Source organism: Rhinatrema bivittatum, chromosome 8 (assembly GCF_901001135.1).
Source record: "Rhinatrema bivittatum chromosome 8, aRhiBiv1.1, whole genome shotgun sequence".
Taxonomy (NCBI): domain Eukaryota; kingdom Metazoa; phylum Chordata; class Amphibia; order Gymnophiona; family Rhinatrematidae; genus Rhinatrema; species Rhinatrema bivittatum.
This window is the reverse complement of record NC_042622.1, coordinates 2,581,595-2,608,039: the sequence shown is the minus strand read 5'-3', so window position 1 is coordinate 2,608,039 and position 26,445 is coordinate 2,581,595. Positions and strand designations below refer to the sequence as shown.

Sequence of the window (26,445 nt, the reverse complement as noted above, 5' to 3'; positions counted from 1 at the left end):
TCTCCTGTGACTTGATATGCAAACTTCTAGAGGCGTATTAAAAGGTCTATATAAGGAAAGCAACTTACCCTAATGCTAGATTAATGTTTAATAATTTTTCTTTCTTTAAGGTTGTGAGAATCTTGGATCTATATTGTGGGCTATAAAATATACTTCACAGATTGTAGAGATAGAATATAATTTGAACTATTTCATTGTTAGATGAATGAATATATATTATTGTTTTCACTTTGTAAATGACTAATTGCCTAATAGCTAAAACATGTGAAGTGTATGTATTTCAATTTTAAGTATTCTTGAATTAAACTTGTAAAATTGATAGATAAAAAAAAAAACACTGCTGTAGCAAATCTCTCTCCTCCCATAAGAGTACTAACTTCCAGGCTTCAGACCTCTGGGCCACCTATGGGGAAAAGAGAGCACGCTCCTTCCACAGAAATTACACGTACGCAGCAGCCCTGACGTCAGTCGCACATGCAGAACACAGAGAGACCCTCAGCAAGTACAAAGATACTTACAGCAACTAGGGGTGGCCTGTAGCTGATAAACAAGTATTGGGGGTCCCCTCCCTCACGCTACTCATGAGTGTCCCATGCTGGAAAGCCAGACTGGGCGCTGAATAAGATATTCTGAAAGAAACTGAAGGTTGCTTATTTGGTCAACTGTTTGCATAAAGATGTGTTTTTGGTTTGTTTTTTTTTTATGCTGCTGGGATGTTTTTTTCATTTGTGTAATTTTAATGTTATGGATGTGGTTTTGTAATCCACATAGGATGGATGAATTTATGATAGAAGGAAAATAAGTGATTTAAAATAAATAAATGTGACCACAACTTAGAAATAGAAAGATGCAGACAAAACTAAACTGGAACCTCCAAGAAGTCCAACTGTGCCTGTACTGCACCATGGAGCAATAGAGATAGCAATGCCTTTCCTCCTGTGTGGTGCAAAATCTAAAGAGAGCAGAGATGCACATTTCCTAAAGATCAGAGAGAAAATCTAAGTCTTCCCCCAAAAGAATAAGCAGGAAAAACACTCTATTCCTGGAGGAAAAAGAGACAGAGGGGCTACAGCCGCAAACTATCCTGCCCCCAGGCCCGAGGTGAAACCTCTGATCATCATCAGAACATGGATGTTGTCTTTCTCATTTTAATCTATTTTCTTGAATTTTGATCAAACTATTACATTTACAAAGGAGGCCAGAAGGTGGCTGCTTGCTCCTGTCCCCTGAGGCTGGCAGCTGCTGAGACACGTTACTGGGTGGCTCCCTGCAATGCATTCTGCTCATAGCCTTCTATTGTGACATAACCCTGAGCCACAAAAATAACCTGGCTTCAGATCCCAAAAGTGAAGATGAGCTGCTTTAACTCGAACATCTGATCATTCATTGCTTTTTATACACGGTGCTGTAAAGTTGTGAGGTTCCTTCCCCAAAGAGCTTACAATCTAAGTAGCTGTCTCAGGCAACAGGAGATAAAATGCTTGGTCCAAGATTACAAGCTGTGTCAGTGGGAGAGGCAGCTCCTCCTACATTTATAAGGAAGGGAGCCTTTGGATAAAGTTTGATTGTAATTCGGCTGGGTCAGGGCACATTTCTCACACGGGTTGTCGTTGCAGGGAGAATGCAATTCCCTGTCTGCCATTTCCTCAGAGTGGCACTGACAGCGACAGAGCCCCTGTACTTGAGCAGGATCCAGCACTAACAGGTGCTGCTAGGAGCAGAACATATAACCCTTACAACTCCTTGTTTTCAAATGTAAAGGATACCCCAGCCACCACGGTAAAGAGCTCAGTTACTCCGATTATAGCAGCAGGGAAATGCATAAACAGGGCACTATTACTGACCTGTAAGCACTAAGAACAGGTAATCCGCTGATCCTCTCTGCTCTCACCCTCACCCCCTGCACTCTCTCACTCACCCCGGGCAGTCTCTCTCTCTCTGCTACTGCTCGCACTCACCCCGGGCAGTCTCTCTCTCTCTCTCTACCCTCACCCCGTGCACTCTCTCTCTCTCTGCTACTGCTCTCACCCTGTGCACTCACCCCGGGCAGTCTCTCTCTCTCTACCCTCACCCCGTGCACTCTCTCTGCTACTGCTCTCACCCTGTGCACTTACCCCGGGCAGTCTCTATCTCTCTCTACTCTCACCCCGTGCACTCACCCCGGGCAGTCTCTCTCTGTCTGCTCTCACCCCAGGCAGTCTCTCTGTCTGCTCTCACCCTCACCCCGGGCAGTCTGTCTCTCTCTATCCTCACCCTGTGCACTCTCTCTCTCTACTACTGCGTTAACCCTGTGCACTCACACCGGCAACCGGCAGTCTGTGTCTCTCTCTGCTCTCATCCTGTGCACTCACTCCCGGCAGTCTCTTGTCTCTCGTGCTCTCACTCAGTGCACTCTCTCTGTTCTCACCCTCACCCCGTGCACTCGCTCTCTCTCTGCTACTGCTCTCACCCTGTGCACTCTCTCTGTCTCTCTCTGCTCTCACCCCGTGCACTCTCCCTCTCTCTCTGCTACTGCTCTCACCCCGTGCACTCTCTCTGTCTCTCTCTGCTCTCACCCCGTGCACTCTCCCTTTCTCTCTCTCTCTGCTACTGCTCTCACCCTGTGCACTCGCTCTGTCTCTCTCTGCTCTCACCCCGTGGCTCTCCCTCCCTCTCTCTCTCTGCTACTGCTCTCATCCTGTGCACTCGCTCTGTCTCTCTCTGATCTCTCTCTGCTACTGCCCTCACCCTGTTTCTATCCCCCACTCATCCCGGGAAGGCTCTGTCTGTAATACTGCTCTCACCCTGTTCTGTCTGTTTCTCTTGCTCTCACCCTCACCCCATGCAGTCACTCCATCTACTCACTCTGTGCAGTCTCTCTCTGCTGTTGCTCTCACCTTGTGCAGTCGCTCTGGCCATCTCACGTACCCACCACTGTCTGCTTGAGGTGCTTGCTTTTCTCTTTCCGTCTGTGAATCTGTCCCTCCCTCTGAGGCAGTCTCTTTCACTGACAACCTCTGCATACCCTCCCGGCTGCAACCATTAAACGCCTCTCTCTCTCCATCTGCCGCTTCCCTGTCTCAGTCCCCGGACTTGGGCGCTATATCAGAGCTAACATGCGGGACAGAGACTTTTGCAGCCGGGGGGAAGGTGTAATCTTTCTTTCTTATAGCAGAGATGTCAGGAGAAGGCTCTGATGCAGGAGCAGAAGGGCTCAACTTTCCGGTGGCACCAGCAGAGCAAGGACGGAGAGAGGAAGCGACAGGTAGGAGATGGGGGGGAGAGCAACGGCCGGGCCAGCAGCCAGAGGGGTCTAGGGGTTTGTCCAGGTGGATTTATATAGCAGGGGTCACAGCAGCTCAAGTTTCCCAGATTTTTGGCAGACAAATCTGGGACACTTGTTCCTGGGATAGGAGTAGTAGCCAGCAGCTTCTGGGTAGGGTGAGCACAGAGGAGCCGCGGAGCCAGGCCAGGGTAGGGTGAGCACAGAGGAGCCGCGGAGCCAGGCCTGGGTAGGGTGAGCACAGAGGACCCGCGGAGCCAGGCCAGGGTAGGGTGAGCACAGAGGAGCCGCGGAGCCAGGCCTGGGTAGGGTGAGCACAGCGGAGCCAGGCCAGGGTAGGGTGAGCACAGAGGAGCCGCGGAGCCAGGCCTGGGTAGGGTGAGCACAGAGGAGCCGCGGAGCCAGGCCTGGGTAGGGTGAGCACAGAGGAGCCGCGGAGCCAGGCCAGGGTAGGGTGAGCACAGAGGAGCCGCGGAGCCAGGCCAGGGTAGGGTGAGCACAGAGGAGCCGCGGAGCCAGGCCAGGGTAGGGTGAGCACAGAGGAGCCGCGGAGCCAGGCCAGGGTAGGGTGAGCACAGAGGACCCGCGGAGCCAGGCCAGGGTAGGGTGAGCACAGAGGAGCCGCGGAGCCAGGCCTGGGTAGGGTGAGCACAGAGGAGCCGCGGAGCCAGGCCTGGGTAGGGTGAGCACAGAGGAGCCGCGGAGCCAGGCCTGGGTAGGGTGAGCACAGAGGAGCCGCGGAGCCAGGCCAGGGTAGGGTGAGCACAGAGGAGCCGCGGAGCCAGGCCAGGGTAGGGTGAGCACAGAGGAGCCGCGGAGACAGGCCTGGGTAGGGTGAGCACAGAGGAGCCGCGGAGCCAGGCCAGGGTAGGGTGAGCACAGAGGAGCCGCGGAGCCAGGCCAGGGTAGGGTGAGCACAGAGGAGCCGCGGAGCCAGGCCAGGGTAGGGTGAGCACAGAGGAGCCGCGGAGCCAGGCCAGGGTAGGGTGAGCACAGAGGAGCCGCGGAGCCAGGCCAGGGTAGGGTGAGCACAGAGGAGCCGCGGAGACAGGCCTGGGTAGGGTGAGCACAGAGGAGCCGCGGAGCCAGGCCTGGGTAGGGTGAGCACAGAGGAGCCGCGGAGCCAGGCCTGGGTAGCAGGTTGCACGATTCTGATTTCCCTAAAATGATATCTTCTTGCATGCATGGAGGTAAAACCAGGACTGGATCAGCGATTTCCCATCCCCATTGAACTCTATGATCATCCCATCTAGAAGAGATCCAGGGAGATGCCCCTGGAGAAGTTTTATCCACTAAATAAATAAAAAGAAGCTTCTTCCATGTGTAAGAAGCCTCCCTCCTCCCTGACCTGCACAGGTCCCTCCCCTCTCTCCTCTCCCCTCTCCCCTCTCCCAGGGAATGCTCCTATGCTGTGTAATGGCAAAGCTTCCCTCCCTCCACTGTAAAATACAGAAACAGATACTTTTCGTCAGTGATTCACGCATTGCTTTTAACTATTTACTTACCATCTTTAGTGCTTTTTTTCTGGGAAAAAGGTGCTGGCTCAGTACTGACAAATGTCCTGATAAAATGTATATCCCGCTCCATGTGCAGCTCTGGGCAGATAACATCAAAATGTAGGCGGCTTATTGCAGCTCCCTCTTTGCTTCCTGCTCTCTGGATGGTACATACAAGGTGCAGCTGCCAGACTGATCAGCAGCCCTGCTAGGACGGATAATGTTACACAAAAGCTGCAGCTACATGCCTTACATACAATGCTTCACATTTTAATGTGCCTTTAAGAACATAAAAACATAAAAAGTTGCCATGCTGGGTCAGACCAAGGGTCCATCAAGCCCAGCATCCTGTTTCCAACAGTGGCCAATCCAGGCCATAAGAACCTGGCAATTACCCAAACACTAAGAAGATCCCATGTTACTGTTGCTAATGGCAGTGGCTATTCCCTAAGTAAACTTGATTAATAGCCGTTAATGGACTTCTCCTCCAAGAACTTATCCAAAGCTTTTTTGAACCCAGCTACACTAACTGCACTAACCACATCCTCTGGCAACAAATTCCAGAGCTTTATTGTGCGTTGAGTGAAAAATAACTTTCTCCGATTAGTCTTAAATGTGCCCCATGCTAACTTCATGGAATGCCCCCTAGTCTTTCTACTATCCGAAAGAGTAAATAACCGATTCACATCTACCCGTTCTAGTCCTCTCATGATTTTAAACACCTCTATCATATCCCCCTCAGCCGTCTCTTCTCCAAGCTGAAAAGTCCTAACCTCTTTAGTCTTTCCTCATAGGGGAGCTATTCCATCCCCCTTATCATTTTGGTTGCCCTTCTCTGTACCTTCTCCATCGCAATTATATATTTTTTGAGATGCGGCGACCAGAATTGTACACAGTATTCAAGATGCAGTCTCACCATGGAGCGATACAGAGGCATTATGACATTTTCCGTTTTATTCACCATTCCTTTTCTAATAATTCCCAACATTCTGTTTGCTTTTTTGACTGCCGCAGCACACTGAACCGACGATTTCAATGTGTTATCCACTATGACACCTAGATCTCTTTCTTGGGTTGTAGCATCTAATATGGAACCCAACATTGTGTAACTATAGCATGGGTTATTTTTCCCTATATGCATCACCTTGCACTTATCCACATTAAATTTCATCTGCCATTTGGATGCCCAATTTTTCCAGTCTCACAAGGTCTTCCTGCAATTTATCACAATCTGCTTGTGATTTAACAACTCTGAACAATTTTGTATCATCTGCAAATTTGATTACCTCACTCGTCGTATTTCTTTCCAGATCATTTATAAATATATTTAAAAGTAAGGGTCCCAATACAGATCCCTGAGGCACTCCACTGTCCACTCCCTTCCACTGAGAAAATTGTCCATTTAATCCTACTCTCTGTTTCCTGTCTTTTAGCCAGTTTGCAATCCACGAAAGGACATCGCCACTTATCCCATGACTTTTTACTTTTCCTAGAAGCCTCTCATGAGGAACTTTGTCAAATGCCTTCTGAAAATCCAAGTATACTACATCTACCGGTTCACCTTTATCCACATGTTTATTAGCTCCTTCAAAAAAGTGAAGCAGATTTGTGAGGCAAGACTTGCCCTGGGTAAAGCCATGCTGACTTTGTTCCATTAAACCAGGTCTTTCTATATGTTCTATGATTTTGATGTTTAGAACACTTTCCACTATTTTTCCTGGCACTGAAGTCAGGCTAACCGGTCTGTAGTTTCCCAGATCGCCCCTGGAGCCCTTTTTAAATATTGGGGTTATATTTGCTATCCTCCAGTCTTCAGGTACAATGGATGATTTTAATGATAGGTTACAAATCTTTACTAATAGGTCTGAAATTTCATTTAGTTCCTTCAGAACTCTGGGGTGTATACCATCCGGTCCAGGTGATTTACTACTCTTCAGTTTGTCAATCAGGCCTACCACATCTCCTAGGTTCACCGTGATTTGGTTCAGTCCATCTGAATCATTACCCATGAAAACCTTCTCCAGTACGGGTACCTTCCCAACATCCTCTTCAGTAAACACCGAAGCAAAGAAATCATTTAATCTTTCCGCGATGGCCTTATCTTCTCTAAGTGCCCCTTTAACCCCTCAATCATCTAACAGTCCAACTGACTCCCTCACAGGCTTTCTGCTTCGGATATATTTTAAAAAGTTTTTACTGTGAGCTTTTGCCTCTACGGCTAACTTCTTTTCAAATTCTCTTTTAGCCTGTCTTATCAATGTCTTACATTTAACTTGCCAACGCTTATGCATTATCCTATTTTCTTCTGTTGGATCCTTCTTCCAATTTTTGAATGTAGATCTTTTGGCTAAAATAGCTTCTTTCCCCTCCCCTTTTAACCATGCCGGAAATCGTTTTGCCTTCTTTCCACCTTTTTTTAATGTGTGCAATACATCTACTGGTTCATCTTTATCCACATGTTTATTAAATCCTTAAAAAAAAAAGGAAGCAGATTTGTGAGGCAAGAGTTGCCTTGAGTAAATCCATGTTGACCATGTCTTTTTATATGCTCTGTGATTTTGATCTTTAGAATAGTTTCCACTATTTTTCCCAGCACTGAAGTCAGGCTCACTGTTCTATAGTTTCCTGGATCATTTTTTATTTTTTAGTTCCTTCAGTATCCTAGGATGCATGCCATCCAGTCCAGGTGATTTCCCACTCTTTAGTTTGTTAATCTGGCCTACTACAACTTCCAAGTTCACAGTAATTTAGTTCAGTTCATCTGACTCATCACCCCTGAAAACCATCTCTGGAACTGGTATCTCCCCAACATCCTCATTAGTAGACACGGAAGCAAAGAATTCATTTAGTCTTTCTGCAATGGCCTTATCTTCCCTAAGAGCCCCTTTAACCCCTTGGTCATCTAATGGTCCAACTGACTCCCTCACAGGTTTCTTGGTTGGATATATTTTATAAAGTTTTTATTATGAGCTTTTGCCTCTATGGCCAACTTCATTTCAAATTCTCTCTTTGCCTGTCTTATCAATGTTTTACACTTAACTTATTTTCCTCATTTTATCAACGTTTCCCTTTTGAAAATTTAGTGTTAGAGCTGTAGATTTACATATTCCCCCTCTTCCAGTCATTAGTTCAAATTTGATCATGTTATGATCACTGTTGCCAAGTGAACCTTTTCACCAAATCTAAGAATTAGATCTAAAATAACTTCCTCTATGATCAGTTCCTGAACCAATTGCTCCATGAAGCAGTCGTTTATTCCATCCAGGAACCTTATATCTCTAGCATGTCCTGAAGTTTCATTTACCCAGTCAATATTGGGGTAATTGAAATCTCTGATTATTACTGCACTGCCAAATTGGTTAGCTTCCCTAATTTCTCTTAGCATTTCATCATCATTTTGGCCAGGTGGATGGTAGTATATTCCCATTACTATACTCTCACTCATCACACATGGGATTTCTACCCATATAGATTCTTCTGTGCATTTAGTCCTGTACTTTATGCCCTCCTGGCAGGGCTGCTTTAAGGGGATTATGCACCCTAGGCACCTTCTGCCTTGCGCTGCCCCCCAGCCCTGGTCGCAGCCCCGACTCCTACCTCTTGTGAGTGGTGACGGCAAAGAGAAGTGGAGATTTGAATCCCCACTCCTCTTAGTTCCCTAGGCCCAGACCTAATTCACCTAGTGCTTCTGCCGGCCCTGTATCCCGGAAACAAAGTGCCACACCCCCACCAAGTTGATCCTCTCTATCATTGCGATATAATTTGTACCCTGATATAGCACTGTCCCATTGGTTATCCTCCTTCCACCAGGTCTTTGTGATGCCAATGAGGTCAATCTCATCATTTGCTGCTATACTCTCTAACTCTCCCATCTTACTTCTTAGCCTTCTGGCATTGGCATACAGACATTTCAAAGTGTGATTTTTGTTTGTATTAATAACCTGCTTTTCAGTTGTTTGGGATAATATGGAAATCTTTAGCTCAGGTGATTCTTTACTTATAAGCACATGGACCACTTTTGCTTTTATTGGAACATCTCTGTTGGGATTCTCTAACTCTCCTGTTCCATTAGCATCCTTTAATGATACATTCCTCCAAATCATGCACTGCTGAGTGACTATTGGCTTTTCCCCTTGTTTTAGTTTAAGAGCTGCTTTATCTCCTTTTTAAAGTTAGTGCCAGCAGCTTGGTTCCAATCTGGTTAAGGTGAAGCCTGGCCTTTTGGAAAAGTCTCCCCCTGCCCCAAAATGTTGTCCAGTTCCTAACAAAACTGAATCCCTCTTCCTTGCACCATTGTCTCATCCACGCATTGAAACTCCGGAGCTCTGCCTGCCTCTGGTGACCTGCGCGTGGAACAGGGAGCGTTTCAGAGAATGCTACCCTGGAGGTTCTGGATTTAAGCTTTCTACCTACATCAGAATCACAGAACGTATAGAAAGACTTGGTTTAATGGAACAAAGTCAGCATGGCTTTACCCAGGGCAAGTCTTGCCTCACAAATCTGCTTCATTTTTTTGAAGGAGTTAATAAACATGTGGATAAAGGTGAACCGGTAGATGTAGTGTACTTGGATTTTCAGAAGGCATTTGACAAAGTTCCTCATGAGAGGCTTCTAGGAAAAGTAAAAAGTCATGGGATAGGTGGCGATGTCCTTTCGTGGATTATGATCAACCATAATATTTTAAGAAGTTGTTTAAAAGCAATAGACTTAACAGGCAATGTCCTAAATTGGTTCTGCTCATTCCTTTCTAATCATACACTACAAGTCAAAGTAGATTCCCATACTTCCATATGGAAATCCATCACTTCTGCGGATCGGTGTTATCGGCAGTATTATTTAATATTTACCTAACACCACTATGTTGTATATTATCAAGTTTCAATGTTCATTACAGACTATATGCTGATGACATACAATTTTTTTTCCCAATTAAAACAACATGGATTGAAACTGAATGCATTCTATCCCATTTGCCTTCCACTATACAGAATTGGTTATCATATAATAAACTCGTACTCAATATTAAAAAAACAGAAATAATATATTTATCAAGATTTCCATCCGATTCTGCTCCATCAGAACTTTTGTTATATAATAAATATATCAAACTTTCCAAAGTTGTCCATAATCTAGGCATTCAAATTGATCAGTCATTAAGAACATAAAAACATGCCATGCTGCCTCAGACCAAGGGTCCATCAAGCCCAGCATCCTGTTTCCAACAGAGGCTAAACCAGGCCATAAGAACCTGGCAAGTACCCAAAAACTAAGTCTATTCCATGTTACCGTTGCTAGTATTAGCAGTGGCTATTTTCTAAGTCAATTAATAGCAGGTAATAGACATTTCCTCCAAGAACTTATCCAATCCTTTTTTAAACACAGCTATACTAACTGCACTAACCACATCTTCTGGCAACAAATTCCAGAGTTTAATTGTGCGTTGAACTTTCTCCGATTAGTTTTAAATGTGCCCCATGCTAACTTCATGGAGTGCCCCCTAGTCTTTCTATTATCCGAAAGAGTAAATAACCGATTCACATCTACCCGTTCTAGACCTCTCATGATTTTAAACACCTCTATCATATCCCCCCTCAGTCGTCTCTTCTCCAAGCTGAACAGCCCTAACCTCTTTAGTCTTTCCTCATAGGGGAGTTGTTCCATTCCCCTTATCATTTTGGTTGCCCTTCTCTGTACCTTCTCCATCACAACTATATCTCTTTTAAGATGCGGCGACCAGAATTGTACACAGTATTCAAGGTGTGGTCTCACCATAGAGCGATACAGAGGCATTATGACATTTTCCGTTTTATTTACCACTCCCTTTCTAATAATTCCCTTTATCAGGCAGGACTGGCGACGGCTTCGATGAGGGTTCATTTCAGCACGATTGCCATCACCCCCACCATGGCCTACTGATATCCAATCACCCTCTAGTCTCCCACTTCATGAAGGGTATTCTACATGTCCGACCACCAATGCACAAGGCATCAGTCCCGTGGGATCTCATTCTAGTTCTAGAGCAGCTAACACTTCCGCCTGGAGTCTACTCACCTGAGATATCTCACCTGGAAGGACTATTCTTAGTTGCCCTGACCTTTGCAAGAAGAGTCAGTGAACTACAGGCTCTGGTTCACTTCTCCCCCTCCGAAGAAGCCACCAAATAGGTGAAACAGGGCCCGTTGTAGGAACATTGCTTAAGGGATGTGTGAACAATGGATCACAGATGAAACAAGGAAATCAGATGACATGAATGTGGGTTTACTGGAATGAACATTGGCAGGGCTCCTATCCTTTATTTCTCCTTCATTAGTAGTTGCTTACTTTAAGTGGGATGTGTATGAATGAGATGTATACATGGATGCATACGTAATCAGATGTGTATAATGCACATGGATTTTGTGTTAGCATGGTTTATATTAAGGTGGTATTTATTCATTTCTATATGTTTTTGTAATATACGTCAGTTTTGTGATATATTTACAGTTTAACTTTGCAGGAATTGTTCAGTAATGTTACTTAGTGGAGATGAGTGGGGGTTTGTGAAAGTGCAAGGATGGTGGGGTGGAGCAGTGGTGGTGATGGGGGAGGGTGTGTGGGAGATGATGAAGGGGCTGGCAGAGAGCACCAGTTGTTGGAGGAGGAGGAGGGTGGTGATATAGGACATGAAGAGGGAGAGGAGGATAACAGTAGAGCCAGAGGTACGAGTGGGAAGGGGATAGGAGCAGGGGGCAGTGCTGATGCTGGAGGGGTTGTGTTGGGATTGCTGAACCCCTGTCATTGTATTGGGGTATGGGGGTGCTTTGCTGGGGCTGTGCAGAGAGAGAGATTGGTGGCACAGGGAAGAGGGGTAGCGTGAGAGAGAATGGAAGGGAATGGGTGGGGAGATTGAGAGAGGGAGGGTGGTGGAAACAGGGTGAGGTATGGAGAGAGACTGCAAGAAATGGGAGGGAAGATTGAGAGAAAGAGAGACTGGTGGGCATGGGATGAGGGAGGGAGAGTAGCGGGAACAGGATGGGGGTGGAAGGAGAGAGATATTGGTGGGAGTGAGACGTCCATGGCTCTTGGCCACCCCTGTGCTAGAGGTATAGGATTCCCCGTGGCTGCCAGTCAGTATCGCTCTTGTTGTTAAATACCTTTCATGTGGATGAGTGGGGCCCGCTGCACCTATTGACCTTTGCACTATTTATAGATTGCAGCTCTATCACCTCTTAACCTTTCCCTGCCAAAGTCCATGCTCCCAGCTGCTGCCCTGTTCCCTGCTATTAAAGCTGCTCTTGTTTTTGTAGGGGCCCCACTGAAGGCCGAGGAAGAGGACGGGAAAGCCGGAGACCCTGCAGCTGATGTCCCCGAGGATCAGAGGGCACGCGCACAGGACATGGACGGAAGAGGCTGCGATGTGAAAACTGCAGAAGGCGTCGTGGGAAACGAGCTGTGTCCTCACACTGAGCAGGGGCCTGGTGTGCAGGGGCCAGCTCCGGGCCCGACGGCTGATCAGGAAGCGGATGAGAAGGGAGTGGGGCTGGAGGAGATCAAAGCTGAAGCCGAGGATTCGCAAGTCCTGCACAGGTACTTTCTGCTCTGCAGATCTCAGGCCGGTGCTAACACCCGGCTGAGGGTCAGGCAGAGACTGCACAGCATTTCCTGACAATATCTGACACACACTCAATACTACCAAATGATTTGTGCTCTTTTTTTTTTTCTCCTGAATTTAAAATAGGATTCTTCCTCTTCAAAAGGGGAGAAAGTAGCAAAAAATGTGAGAAAGGGTCCTAGTCCTCTAAGTTTACGATGCTGTATTTAGGCTGAGGCCTTGCTGCAGGTGAGGGCCCCAGGATCACAGGTAGGAGGCAGTGCACACGGCTGGGGAGGCCTCAACATGCAAAGATAATGCAAGACGGACCCCCCAGGCCGCCTCATCACTGGCGAGACCCCCCCCAGGCCGCCTCATCACTGGCGAGACCCCCCCAGGCCGCCTCATCGCTGGCGAGACCCCCCCCAGGCCGCCTCATCGCTGGCGAGGCCCCCCCCAGGCCGCCTCATCGCTGGCGAGACCCCCCCAGGCCGCCTCATCACTGGCGAGACCCCCCCCAGGCCGCCTCATCACTGGCGAGACCCCCCCCCCCCAGGCCGCCTCATCGCTGGCGAGGCCCCCCCCCCAGGCCGCCTCATCACTGGCGAGACCCCCCCCCCCCAGGCCCGCCTCATCGCTGGCGAGACCCCCCCAGGCCGCCTCATCACTGGCGAGACCCCCCCAGGCCGCCTCATCACTGGCGAGACCCCCCCAGGCCGCCTCATCGCTGGCGAGACCCCCCCCAGGCCGCCTCATCGCTGGCGAGACCCCCCCAGGCCGCCTCATCGCTGGCGAGACCCCCCCCGGCCGCCTCATCACTGGCGAGACCCCCCCCCAGGCCGCCTCATCACTGGCGAGACCCCCCCCCCCCGGCCGCCTCATCGCTGGCGAGGCCCCCCCCCCAGGCCGCCTCATCGCTGGCGAGACCCCCCCCCCCAGGCCGCCTCATCGCTGGCGAGGCCCCCCCCAGGCCGCCTCATCACTGGCGAGGCCCCCCCCAGGCCGCCTCATCACTGGCGAGACCCCCCCCAGGCCGCCTCATCACTGGCGAGACCCCCCCAGGCCGCCTCATCACTGGCGAGACCCCCCCCAGGCCGCCTCATCACTGGCGAGACCCCCCCCAGGCCGCCTCATCGCTGGCGAGACCCCCCCAGGCCGCCTCATCACTGGCGAGACCCCCCCAGGCCGCCTCATCACTGGAGAGACCCCCCCAGGCCGCCTCATCGCTGGCGAGACCCCCCAGGCCGCCTCATCACTGGCGAGACCCCCCCCAGGCCGCCTCATCACTGGCGAGGCCCCCCCAGGCCGCCTCATCACTGGCGAGGCCCCCCCAGGCCGCCTCATCACTGGCGAGACCCCCCCAGGCCGCCTCATCGCTGGCGAGACCCCCCCAGGCCGCCTCATCACTGGCGAGACCCCCCCCAGGCCGCCTCATCACTGGCGAGGCCCCCCCAGGCCGCCTCATCACTGGTGAGACCCCCCCCAGGCCGCCTCATCACTGGTGAGACCCCCCCAGGCCGCCTCATCACTGGTGAGACCCCCCCCAGGCCGCCTCATCACTGGCGAGACCCCCCCCAGGCCGCCTCATCGCTGGCGAGGCCCCCCCCAGGCCGCCTCATCACTGGCGAGGCCCCCCCCAGGCCGCCTCATCACTGGCGAGGCCCCCCCCCAGGCCGCCTCATCGCTGGCGAGACCCCCCATCGCTGGCGAGACCCCCCCAGGCCGCCTCATCACTGGCGAGACCCCCCCAGGCCGCCTCATCGCTGGCGAGACCCCCCCAGGCCGCCTCATCACTGGCGAGGCCCCCCCAGGCCGCCTCATCGCTGGCGAGACCCCCCATCGCTGGCGAGACCCCCCCAGGCCGCCTCATCACTGGCGAGACCCCCCCAGGCCGCCTCATCACTGGCGAGACCCCCCCCAGGCCGCCTCATCACTGGCGAGACCCCCCCAGGCCGCCTCATCGCTGGCGAGACCCCCCCCAGGCCGCCTCATCACTGGCGAGGCCCCCCCAGGCCACCTCATCACTGGCGAGGCCCCCCCCAGGCCACCTCATCACTGGCGAGGCCCCCCCAGGCCGCCTCATCACTGGCGAGACCCCCCCCAGGCCGCCTCATCACTGGCGAGACCCCCCCAGGCCGCCTCATCACTGGCGAGGCCCCCCCCAGGCCGCCTCATCACTGGTGAGACCCCCCCCAGGCCGCCTCATCACTGGCGAGACCCCCCCCAGGCCGCCTCATCGCTGGCGAGACCCCCCCAGGCCGCCTCATCACTGGCGAGGCCCCCCCAGGCCGCCTCATCACTGGCGAGGCCCCCCCCAGGCCGCCTCATCGCTGGCGAGACCCCCCCCCAGGCCACCTCATCACTGGCGAGACCCCCCCAGGCCGCCTCATCACTGGTGAGACCCCCCCCAGGCCGCCTCATCACTGGCGAGACCCCCCCAGGCCGCCTCATCACTGGCGAGACCCCCCCCAGGCCGCCTCATCACTGGTGAGACCCCCCCCCAGGCCGCCTCATCGCTGGCGAGACCCCCCCAGGCCGCCTCATCGCTGGCGAGACCCCCCCAGGCCGCCTCATCACTGGCGGGGCCCCCCCAGGCCCCCTCATCACTGGCGAGGCCCCCCCCAGGCCGCCTCATCACTGGCGAGACCCCCCCAGGCCGCCTCATCACTGGCGAGGCCCCCCCCCAGGCCGCCTCATCACTGGCGAGACCCCCCCCAGGCCGCCTCATCACTGGCGAGACCCCCCCAGGCCGCCTCATCACTGGCGAGGCCCCCCCCAGGCCGCCTCATCACTGGCGAGGCCCCCCCCAGGCCGCCTCATCACTGGCGAGGCCCCCCCCAGGCCGCCTCATCACTGGCGAGGCCCCCCCCAGGCCGCCTCATCACTGGCGAGGCCCCCCCCAGGCCGCCTCATCACTGGCGAGGCCCCCCCCAGGCCGCCTCATCACTGGCGAGGCCCCCCCCAGGCCGCCTCATCACTGGCGAGGCCCCCCCAGGCCGCCTCATCACTGGCGAGGCCCCCCCCAGGCCGCCTCATCGCTGGCGAGACCCCCCCCCAGGCCACCTCATCACTGGCGAGACCCCCCCAGGGCCGCCTCATCACTGGTGAGACCCCCCCCAGGGCCGCCTCATCACTGGCGAGACCCCCCCAGGCCGCCTCATCACTGGCGAGGCCCCCCCCAGGCCGCCTCATCACTGGTGAGACCCCCCCAGGCCGCCTCATCGCTGGCGAGACCCCCCAGGCCGCCTCATCGCTGGCGAGACCCCCCCCAGGCCGCCTCATCACTGGCGAGGCCCCCCCAGGCCGCCTCATCACTGGTGAGGCCCCCCCCAGGCCGCCTCATCACTGGCGAGACCCCCCCAGGCACCTCATCACTGGCGAGGCCCCCCCCAGGCCGCCTCATCACTGGCGAGACCCCCCCCCAGGCCGCCTCATCACTGGCGAGACCCCCCCAGGCCGCCTCATCACTGGCGAGGCCCCCCCCAGGCCGCCTCATCACTGGTGAGACCCCCCCCAGGCCGCCTCATCACTGGCGAGACCCCCCCAGGCCGCCTCATCACTGGCGAGACCCCCCCAGGCCGCCTCATCACTGGCGAGGCCCCCCCCAGGCCGCCTCATCGCTGGCGAGACCCCCCCCAGGCCGCCTCATCACTGGCGAGGCCCCCCCCCAGGCCGCCTCATCGCTGGCGAGGCCCCCCCCCGGCCGCCTCATCACTGGTGAGACCCCCCCCAGGCCGCCTCATCGCTGGCGAGACCCCCCCAGGCCGCCTCATCACTGGTGAGACCCCCCCCAGGCCGCCTCATCACTGGCGAGGCCCCCCCAGGCCGCCTCATCACTGGCGAGACCCCCCCAGGCCGCCTCATCACTGGCGAGACCCCCCCAGGCCGCCTCATCACTGGCGAGACCCCCCATCGCTGGCGAGACCCCCCCAGGCCGCCTCATCACTGGCGAGACCCCCCCAGGCCGCCTCATCACTGGCGAGACCCCCCCGGGCCGCCTCATCACTGGCGAGGCCCCCCCAGGCCGCCTCATCACTGGCGAGACCCCCCCCAGGCCGCCTCATCACTGGCGAGGCCTCCCCCAGGCCGCCTCATCACTGGTGAGACCCCCCCAGGCCGCCTCATCGCTGGCGAGACCCCCCCAGGCCGCCTCATCACTGGAGAGACCCCCCCCAGGCCGCCTCATCACTGGCGAGACCCCCCCCAGGCCGCCTCATCACTGGCGAGGCCCCGTCTCTTAACCTTCACGGTCGTCAGAAAAAGGTGGCCCTGTGCTTATAAAAGCAGAGAGCCAGCCTCTCGGATTTAATGTCCGAGTCACTATGGAGAAGTAAAAGGAGAGAGACTGGCAGGGTTTTTCATGAGTTGTCACATTTTACCTGCCACAAAAGCTGAGGGAAGCCTCCCTGAAGTGCAGTAAATGATTGTGGGATGCAGGCTCTCTGGGAGCTGCTCTCCGTCTCCCTGACACCCTGGAAATAATTTCTTTTCTCTCCAATTGCCATGAATCTCTCCCAGTGAAACTCTTTAAGGGCAGCTCTCCTTCCAGAAACTCTGATGTTTGCCTCCTCTTTGCCAAGCGGAGCCGAGAGAGAACTGAGCAGCCCTGGAAACGCTTGTTCTTACCCTTAATCTATATTAAGAGTCCTCCTCCAAGACTGAGCAAGGGAAGAGGCAGTTTTGACGTGAGCTGCCTTCTCTCCCTGAAATGTTGTGTGAAGCCGGGGCTGCTTCTCCTCCAGGACGCGGGAGGGCTCATCAGTGCCTGGGCAGGAAGTTAAATCTTGGGTGCAGCCGTTGCAGGAGTGAAAATTACAATCTCAGGTAGAAGTGTCACCTCCCCTGAGTGCTGCAGGTAAACGGAGAGCGGGTCACACGAGCACTGGGAAAAACTCCTGACGTTTCATAGGTTTCTCTTTTTCCTGTTCTGATCGCGAGGACGGGAAGAGGCAGAGCCCCAGGGTTAGTAAAGAAGGCTCTCCCTTGTGTTCCTCTTTCTAGAAACTTCCCTGAAACTTCCAAAAGCTGTTTTTTTGAAAAGGAGAACCTTTCAGGGAAGTTTTTTAAAAATATAAGGTTTGCCATACTGGGTCAGACCAAGGGTCCATCAAACCCAGTATCCTGTTTCCAACAGTGGCCAAGCCAGGTCAGAGGTACCTGGCAGGATCCCAGAAGATCGACAGATTCCACGCTGCTTATTCCAGGGATAAGTAGTGCATTTTCCCAAGTCCACCTTAATAATGGTTTCCTTATCCCTCTCTCCACAGCTGAAGGAGACAAAGACCACACTTCCCCAGATTTTCATGTGGCTGAGGCAAGCTCCAGTAATTCTCTGTCTCCAGCAGAGGTGGAGCTCCACAGATTGTCTCTTGATCTCCCGAGAGCAGGTCTGGTCTCCGGCTCCTTCGAGCTCCCTCAGGCAGTGCTCTCAGTTCCCTGCAGGGTTCTGGTGTGGCAGGCCTTCGAGCCAAGGGGTGTATCTTCCCCGAAGAGTAAAGATTGGCTCTGCTGTCGTGCTGGTCCCATCCACCGTCCCTCCCCCAAAAATGGCCTTGGTTAAGTGGCCTGCTAAAGGGCTCACCAACGGGAAGGTTGATTGCCAAAGGAGGAGGGGCTAGGCCGGTGTTGGGAGCGCTGTGAGTGAGCAGGGAGGCTGGGATGTGTCTTAGAAAGTGCACATGTAGAAGTCAAGTGCTGGATGTAATGTCCTTCCTCTTTTCTACAATGTTTCAGACCAGAGCTGGAAGGTGAGGCTGCTGCAGCAGAGCGAGAAGGGCAGGCGGACGTCCCCATGACCTGTCAGGCTGCAGATTCTGGCACCCGAGAGGAGTACAGTCCAGAAAGTGAGCAGGGGGACCCAGGCCCAGCTGCTGCCAGCACAGAGGGGGCTGACGGAGGAGACTATTTTCATATCATAGGTAAAAGCAAAAAAGATGAAGCATTCTGAGCTGCTGCTTGAAATCCCCAATCCTTACCGCTCTTCCGAGATTACCGATTAATGAGCACGTTCTGCTGAGGAGATCGGGAGTCAGTGACGCAGGGAGGGCCACATCTGCACACATCGCACCACCTCTTCCGTTAATCAAAAGACACCAAGTTGAAGTGAACAATTAACCAGAAAGAAAGGCAGAAGCGCAGCAGGGAATTACTGCTTACTAATAATCTGAAGCGTGAGAGAGAGAGAGACTTTTCACTTCCTCCTTTCAACCTTTACATTGGTATAAAAGATGCAACACGAGAGAGTCCCAATCAAAAATAGCATTTGAAAAAACCCTACAAGAGGAATAAAATTTATAGCTGAGATAGCATTTGGATATGTAATCCATACAGGACGGGGCATAATCTCCATATAAGCCATGCACCTTCACTTCTGTAACACACTGTATCCACAGAAACTCCCTCAGCAATAGAGCTAGCACATTTAAGAACATAAGAACTTGCCATGCTGGGTCAGACCAAGGATCTATCAAGCCCAGCATCCTGTTTCCAACAGAGGCCAAAATCAGGCCACAAGAACCTGGCAATTACCCAAACACCAAGAAGATCCCATGCTACTGATGCAATTAATAGTAGTGGCTATTCCCTAAGTAAATTTGATTAATAGCAGTTAATGGACTTCTCCAAGAACTTATCCAAACCTTTTTTAAACCCAGCTACACTAACTGCACTAACCACATCCTCTGGCAACAAATTTCAGAGCTTTATTGAGTGTTGAGTGAAAAAGAACTTTGTCCGATTAGTTTTAAATGTGTTACTTGCTAACTTCATGAAGTGCCCCCTAGTCCTTCTATTATCCGAAAGTGTAAATAACAGATTCACATCTACCCGTTCTAGACCTCTCATGATCTTAAAGACCTCTATCATATCCCCCCTAAGCCGTCTCTTCTCCAAGTTGAAGAGTCCTAACCTCTTTAGTCTTTCCTCATAGGGGAGCTGTTCCATCCCCTTTATCATCTTGGTCGCCCTTCTCTGTACCTTTTCTAATTCTGCTTTATCTTTCTTGAGATGCGGTGACCAGAGCTGCACACAATACTCAAGATGAGGATGCACCATGGAGTGATACAGAGGCATTATGATATTCTCTGTTTTATTCTCCATTCCTTTCCTAATAATCCCCAGCATTCTGTTTGTGTATGATATATGAACACAAGATGAGGTTGCATCATGGAGTGATACAGAGGCATTATGATATTCTCTGTTTTATTCTCCATTCCTTTCCTAATAATCCCCAGCATTCTGTTTGTGTATGATATATGAACACAAGATGAGGATGCACCATGGAGTGATACAGAGGCATTATGATATTCTCTGTTTTATTCTCCATTCCTTTCCTAATAATCCCCAGCATTCTGTTTGTGTATGATATATGAACACAAGATGAGGTTGCATCATGGAGTGATACAGAGACATTATGATATTCTCTGTTTTATTCTCCATTCCTTTCCTAATAATCCCCAGCATTCTGTTTGTGTATGATATATGAACACAAGATGAGGATGCACCATGGAGTGATACAGAGACATCATGATATTCTCTGTTTTATTCTCCATTCCTTTCCTAATAATCCCCAGCATTCTGTTTGTGTATGATATATGAACACAAGATGAGGATGCACCATGGAGTGATACAGAGACATTATGAGATTCTCTGTTTTATTCTCCATTCCTTTCCTAATACTCCCCAGCATTCTGTTTGTGTATGATATATGAACACAAGATGAGGATGCACCATGGAGTGATACAGAGGCATTATGATATTCTCTGTTTTATTCTCCATTCCTTTCCTAATAATCCCTAGCACTCTATTTGCTTTCTTGGCTGCTGCTGCTGCACACTGAGCAGAAGATTTCAATGTATTTACATTGATGACATCTTTTCATGAGTGGTGACTCCTAATGTGGAACCTTGCATTGTGGAGCTATAATTTGGGTTTCTCTTCTCTAAGTGCATCACTTTGCCCTTGTCCACATTAAATTTCATTTGCCATTTGCATGCCCAGTCTCCCAGTGTTGCAAGGTCCTCATGCAATTTCTCAAATCCTCTTGTGATTTGACAACTTGGAATAATTTTGTCATCAGCAAATTTGATGTTGTTCCCATTTCCAGGTCATTTATTTATTAGCATTTATTAATCACGTTCCAGATAAAAATCATCAGTCCCAGAACAGATCCATGGGGCACTACATTATTCACCTTTTTCTATTGGGAAAATTTACCATTTAGTCCTACTCCGTTTTCTATCTTTTAACCAGTTGGCAATCCACAATAAGACACTGCCACCTATCCCATGGCTTTCTAGTTTCCTAAGACGTCTCTCATGATGGACTTTGTCAAATGCTTTCTGGAAATCCAGATGCACTGTATCAGCTGGCTCATCTTTATCCACATGTTTATTTACACTCTCAAAATAATATAGCAAATTTGTGAGGCAAGACTTCCCTTGGCTAAATCCATATTGGCTTTGTCACATTAAACTATGCTTATCTATATGTATGTTCAGCATACAGATATATTGGGCTTTGAATGGATTGCTTGAAAAGGAAAAGTTCAAGATGTTTTCCCTGGGCACCTTGATCCCTTTTCTACAAAAAGGGGACTGGCTATATTCCCTCGCACTGAAAGATGCATACATCTACATGCATACATCTACTGAAAGTATCTTAGATTCATGGTGGGAAAACAGCACTTCCCGTATCGCGTATTGTATTTGGGCTAGCGTCAACCCATATGTTTTTACAAAATGCCTGGCCGTGATGGCAGCTTACCTTTGCAGGATGGGGGTGTACATTTTCCCTATCTGGATGATTGGCTGGTCAAGAGCACCTCTCAGGCAGAGGCCATCAGGTCCATATGCTTGACCATCCGGATGTTGGAGTCACTAAGGTCATCAACTAAGCAAAGTCCCATCTCAGCCCGTCACCTCAATTGGACTTCATAGGAGCTCTGCTAGACATGGTTCAGGCCAAGGCCTTTCTGACTCAGCAAAGGGCCATCAATCTGATGACCATAGTGGCAGAGATTCAACAGAGTCAGCAGGTGTCGGCTTGGCACATGTTGAGATCATTGGGCCACATGGCCGTGACAGTTCATGTCACTCCCTTGGCACGTTTGTACATGCGAAAGACCCAATGGATTCTGAGGTCACAGTGGCGTCAGGCCATGTAGAATCTCCCGGATTGCTTCTGATTCACCTCGACCCTCCGAGACTCCTTGTCCTGGTGGCAGGTACATTCAAATCTGGAATGGGGGATCTCTTTTCAAATTGTCCTAACCATGGATGGATCCACCCTGGGTTGGGGAGCTCATATAGATGGGCTCAGCATTCAGGGTCTCTGGTCTGCCCAGGAAAATTGTTGCCAAGTCAATTTCCTGGAGCTCCAAGTGATCAGATTCGCACTAGGGGTTTTCAGAGATTGGCTGCCAACAAAGTCATCCTGATTGCAACTGACAACCAAGTGGCGATGTGGTATGTCAACAAGAGGGCAGTACAGGTTCATACCTCTTGTGTCAGGAAGCGGTTCACTTGTGGTTTTGGACTCTCCCATGGGATGGTGTTCAGGGCCACATACCTGGCCAGAACAGAGAATGTGTTAGTGGACAGACTGAGTCAGGTCTTCAAACCCCATGAATGATCTCTGGACCAAGGGGTTGTGGATTTGATCTTCTGCCTCTAGGGAAGCCCAGATGTGGACCTTGTCGCAGATCCTTGGAACAGGAAAGTCCCTCAGTTCTGCTTCCTGTACAGGACACTTGGCAAAATGCCCTTGGCAGATGCCCTTGCCCAACACTGGGACAAAGGTCTTCTATACACATATCCTCAGATTCCCTTGATAGCGAAGACTCTCTTGAAGCTTTGTAAAGACAAAGGGACTATGATTCTCATAGCCCCTTACTGGCCGAGACAGGTCTGGTTTCCACTTCTGCAGGAGTTAACCATCTGGAGACCTATCAATCTGGGGACTTCCCAAGAGCTCATCATGCAAGATCAAGGCAGCCTGAGACATCCAAACCTCCAGGCCTTGTTGCCTACAGCCTGGATGTTGAAAAATTAAATCTGCAACCACTCTGTCTTTCAGAGGGTGTGCTCAGGTCCTGATGGCTTCTAGAAAGCCTTCCACTAGAAAGTCATATGGACTGAAAAAGAGAAGGTTTCCATGTGATGTGAGCTGAAGGCCCTAGATCCTTTCTTCTGCCCAAACACAAAAACTGCTTAATTACTTTCTACACCTATCAACAGCTGGCTTGAAGACAAACTCTGATAGAGTTCATCTGAGTGCAATTGGTGCATACCACCATGGTGAAGATAGTACACCCATCTCTGTACAGCCTATAGTTGTTCATTTCATGTGGGTCTGTTTCAGTTGAAGCCTCCCCTAAGGCCTCCTGCTGTGTTTTGGTACTTCATTGTGGTGTTAACTCAGCTTATGAAAGCTCCTTTTGAGCCACTACACACCTGTGACTTGAAGTACCTGACCTGGAAGGTCGTATTTTTGGTGGCTGTCACTTCAGCATGCAGGGTCAGCGAGCTCCAGGCCTTAGTGACTTATTCATCTTACACTACGTTTTGTTTTTTTTTTATAAAAGGGTGGTCTTATGTACGCACCCTAAGTTCCTGCCTAAGGTGGTATCGGACTTCCATCTTAACCAGTCCATCGTTCTGCCAACATTCTTTACCAGGCCCCATTCAGACAAAGGCGAACAAGCTCTGCACAGTTTGGACTACAAGAGAGCATAAGCTTTCTATCTGGAGTAAACAGAAGCTCATAGGCAGTCCACACAACTTTTTGTTTCTTTTGATAGAAATAGGTTTGCCATTGTCAAACACACTATCAAATTAGCTGGCAGACTGCATTTCCTTCTGTTATGTCCAGGCAGGACAGCATCTTGAGGGCCATGTCAAGGCTCATTCTGTTAGAGCTATGGCAATGTTGGTGGTCCACTTGCAAGCAGTTCTTATGGAGAACTGCAAGGTTGACACATAGAGTTCTCTTCACACATTTACGTCTCACTATTGCTTGGATAGGGATGGTTGACTCGATACTAGGTTTGGCCAGTCTGTCCTTCAGAACTTGTTTGAGGTGTAGAACCCAACTCTGTTCCAGCCTATGGCCCATTGTTTCTGTTCAGGCTGTTCACCCTGCCTGTTACCAACAGTACCATTATTGCTGTACCCAGTGGCACCTGGTTTGGGTCTCTATTGGTCCCCTTTAATGTTGGGGAACAGCCTGTAGCTAGGGATTTCCCATGAGTGAGGCCTAACATCCTGCTTGTCCTTGGTAAAAGCAGAGTTCCTTACCGGTAACAGGTGTTCACTGAGGACAGCAGGATGTTAGTCCTCACGAAACCCGCCTGACACCCTGCGGAGTTGGATTTCTCCTATCTTTTATTTTATTTTAATTCTATGTTAAGACTGAAGAGGGACCCCACGTTGACAAGTGGTATAGGGCATGCTGGGCATGCTCAGTGTGGCCAAGTCAAAGTTCTAGAAATTTTGACATAATTTTTCCATATCATGGCTCCATCTGATATGACAACTAACATCCTGCTGTCCTTGGAGAACACCTGTTACAGGTAAGCAACTCTGCTTTCCTTACTTGCTCCAAATCATCATCATTAAAGAATATTTCAGATGCAGGTATGTTTCAAACATCCTCCTCAGTAAAGACTGCTATTTTCTGGGCAATCCTTTTACCCCCTCGGTTATCTAGCAGCTCAGCTCACTCCCTCACTGGCTTTTTAGTTTGAATGTACTTGGAAAAAGTTTATCATTAGTTTTTGACTTTGTGGCAAGCTTCTTCTCAAATTCTTAGTCTGTCTTTTGCATGTAACTTACCAGTACTTATGCTCATGCATAGTTTCTTTATTGGGATCTGCTTTGTATTTTTTTTAAAAGATGTCCTTTTGGATTTAACTGTCTTTCACCTCACCATTAAACCATGATGGCAGTCGTTTCGGCTTCCTTTAACCTTGTTTAATGCATGGATTACATTTTATCTGGGCTTTCAAGATGGTATTTTTAAACAATTTTCATGCCTTGTGCAAACTTTTAAACTTGGCAACTGCTCCTTTTAGTTTTTTTCTATTTTCCTCATTTCTCTTTTTAAAGTTATATGCAGAAGTTTTCTTAATATCCTCCCTCCAGTGATTATGTCAAAAATGATTGCATTCTGATTGCTATTGCTAAGTGGCACCATCACAGTAACTCCTTGCATCACTCTCTGCATTTCACTGAGAGCTACATCTAAAGTAGCCGCCTCTCTTGTCTGTTCTAGGATCGGCTGTTCCATGAAACAGTAACTTATGGCATCTAGAAACTTAACACCTCTAGCATTTCCTGATGAGATATTGACCCAATCAATGTTGCCAAAATTTATTTGCCTTTCTAATTTCAGCTAGCATTTTACAGCCTGTTGATTCGTCTTGGCCAGTTGGATGGTAGTAAATACCCACTGCTATACTCCTACCCATCACATCTGAAATATCTATCCATTAGGATTCCACAGTGCATTTTGTTTCCTGCAGGGCTTTTAACCTGCTTGACTCTATATCATCCTTTATATATAGCACCACCAGTTTGATCTCCGCTGTCATGTTAATATAATTTTTAATTTGGGATCATCATTGTCCCATCTGTTATCCTCCTTCCACCATGTCTCTCTGAGATGTGTATTATGATGTTAACTTTCAAACAGGTGCACATATAGATGTGTAAATGGGCGCACAGCCAGATATGCAGCAATTTTATATCCTGTGCGCACACACGCACGTATGTTATAAAATAGTCCCGGTGTGCATATGTGTGCTCCTAATTTTAAGCTTGTGCGTGAACAGCAGTGTAAGTTGGCTTTGGGACACACAAGTGAGGGAATGTTATAACAGATGAGCGTCTAGCCCATAACCAGTTTCAGCAGTTTGTCCACCAGTTTGCCCAGTCTAGAGTTAGATCCTCCCAACCAACCTGGTTCTTTAGCCTACACTGCTCCCAGTTAATCCAGACCCCTCGAGCACTTCAGAGATTTATTTATTTATTTATTTAGCATTTTTTTTTTTATATACCGAAGCTCTAGTAACAATGCCTGGAAATAGTTTTATAAAGACTTATACCGCCTCCATAGCAGAAATAATTTTGTGTTTGTGCACCCAGGCGTGTAGCTACTTGCGTGAATATCTCGTGGCCCCGCCCTGGAACACCCATGCCCCGCCCACATTCCACCACTTCTTTCCCTGAGGTGAGATATTTGCACATTGACACTTGTGCACATGTGTTAGTCACACGCACATCTCTCAGTTTTGGGGCATGCCCAGTTAAGTCTTTATCTTCACAGGCCATGCATGCTAACACTCCAGTCTTACTATTCAGACTTCAGGCATTCACATACAATTTAACATATATTTTTTGTTTGATTTTTATAATAATTATCTTTGTTTAAATTGAAATAATTAATAATCAAGAGATCTTGACATCAGAAAACATAGGAGGCACATATACAGAATCAACAAAAAGAAGCAAGAAAGCACAATGAGAAAAATGCCTAACCACGATTATTCAGTCCACTATTGGAGAGTGAACCAAAAAAAATAAAACCTATTAGAAAACTCAGAAATTATACAAACAGGTATCGTACAGGAGCACTTTTGCTATTTTGCAGGAAATTCTCCAGCTGTGAGGGGTCATAGAAAATGCATTTGACTGTCTCCAACTTAATGACACATTTGCATGGGAATTTTTTAAAGGAAGTTTGCCTTGAGAGCTATCACTCTCTGCTTCACTGCAAGAAACACTTTTCTCTTAGCTTATGTTTTCCTTACAAAAAGGTAATCTTAAAATTAAGTGCTGATCTGATTCTTGGGAAAATGGAGCAATCAACATTGCAGTCTGAAGCCTTTCTGGATGAGATTGCACCAAGAAAGCCGTCAGATCTAAATGAGCTGAAGGCTGAATATTATCAGATGCTGCCTCTAGTGTGGCCATTTGTCCACGATCAGGTAAATGAAAAGCCTTAGCAAAAGTCAGAATAGAATCTTTAGAGAGCTTTAGATATTCTAAGCAGAATTTTGTTAACATTTCGGTAGGAGAAATTAAAGGGTATTTTGGAAAACGAATGAAATGTAAATGTAA

At 49.8% G+C, this 26,445-nt stretch overlaps 1 protein-coding gene across 1 annotated transcript in view; it reads left to right on the top strand.

Moving 5' to 3' along the window:
• Positions 1-1,712: 1,712 nt before the first annotated feature.
• Positions 1,713-26,445, top strand: part of MYLK2 (myosin light chain kinase 2) — a gene marked incomplete in the record, with an annotated part of 96,273 nt that continues 71,540 nt past the window's right edge. The window contains 4 exon segments of the mRNA XM_029611028.1: positions 1,713-1,863; positions 3,152-3,244; positions 12,045-12,324; positions 18,062-18,246. Of these exon segments, the coding sequence (XP_029466888.1) occupies positions 3,157-3,244; positions 12,045-12,324; positions 18,062-18,246 (553 nt within the window).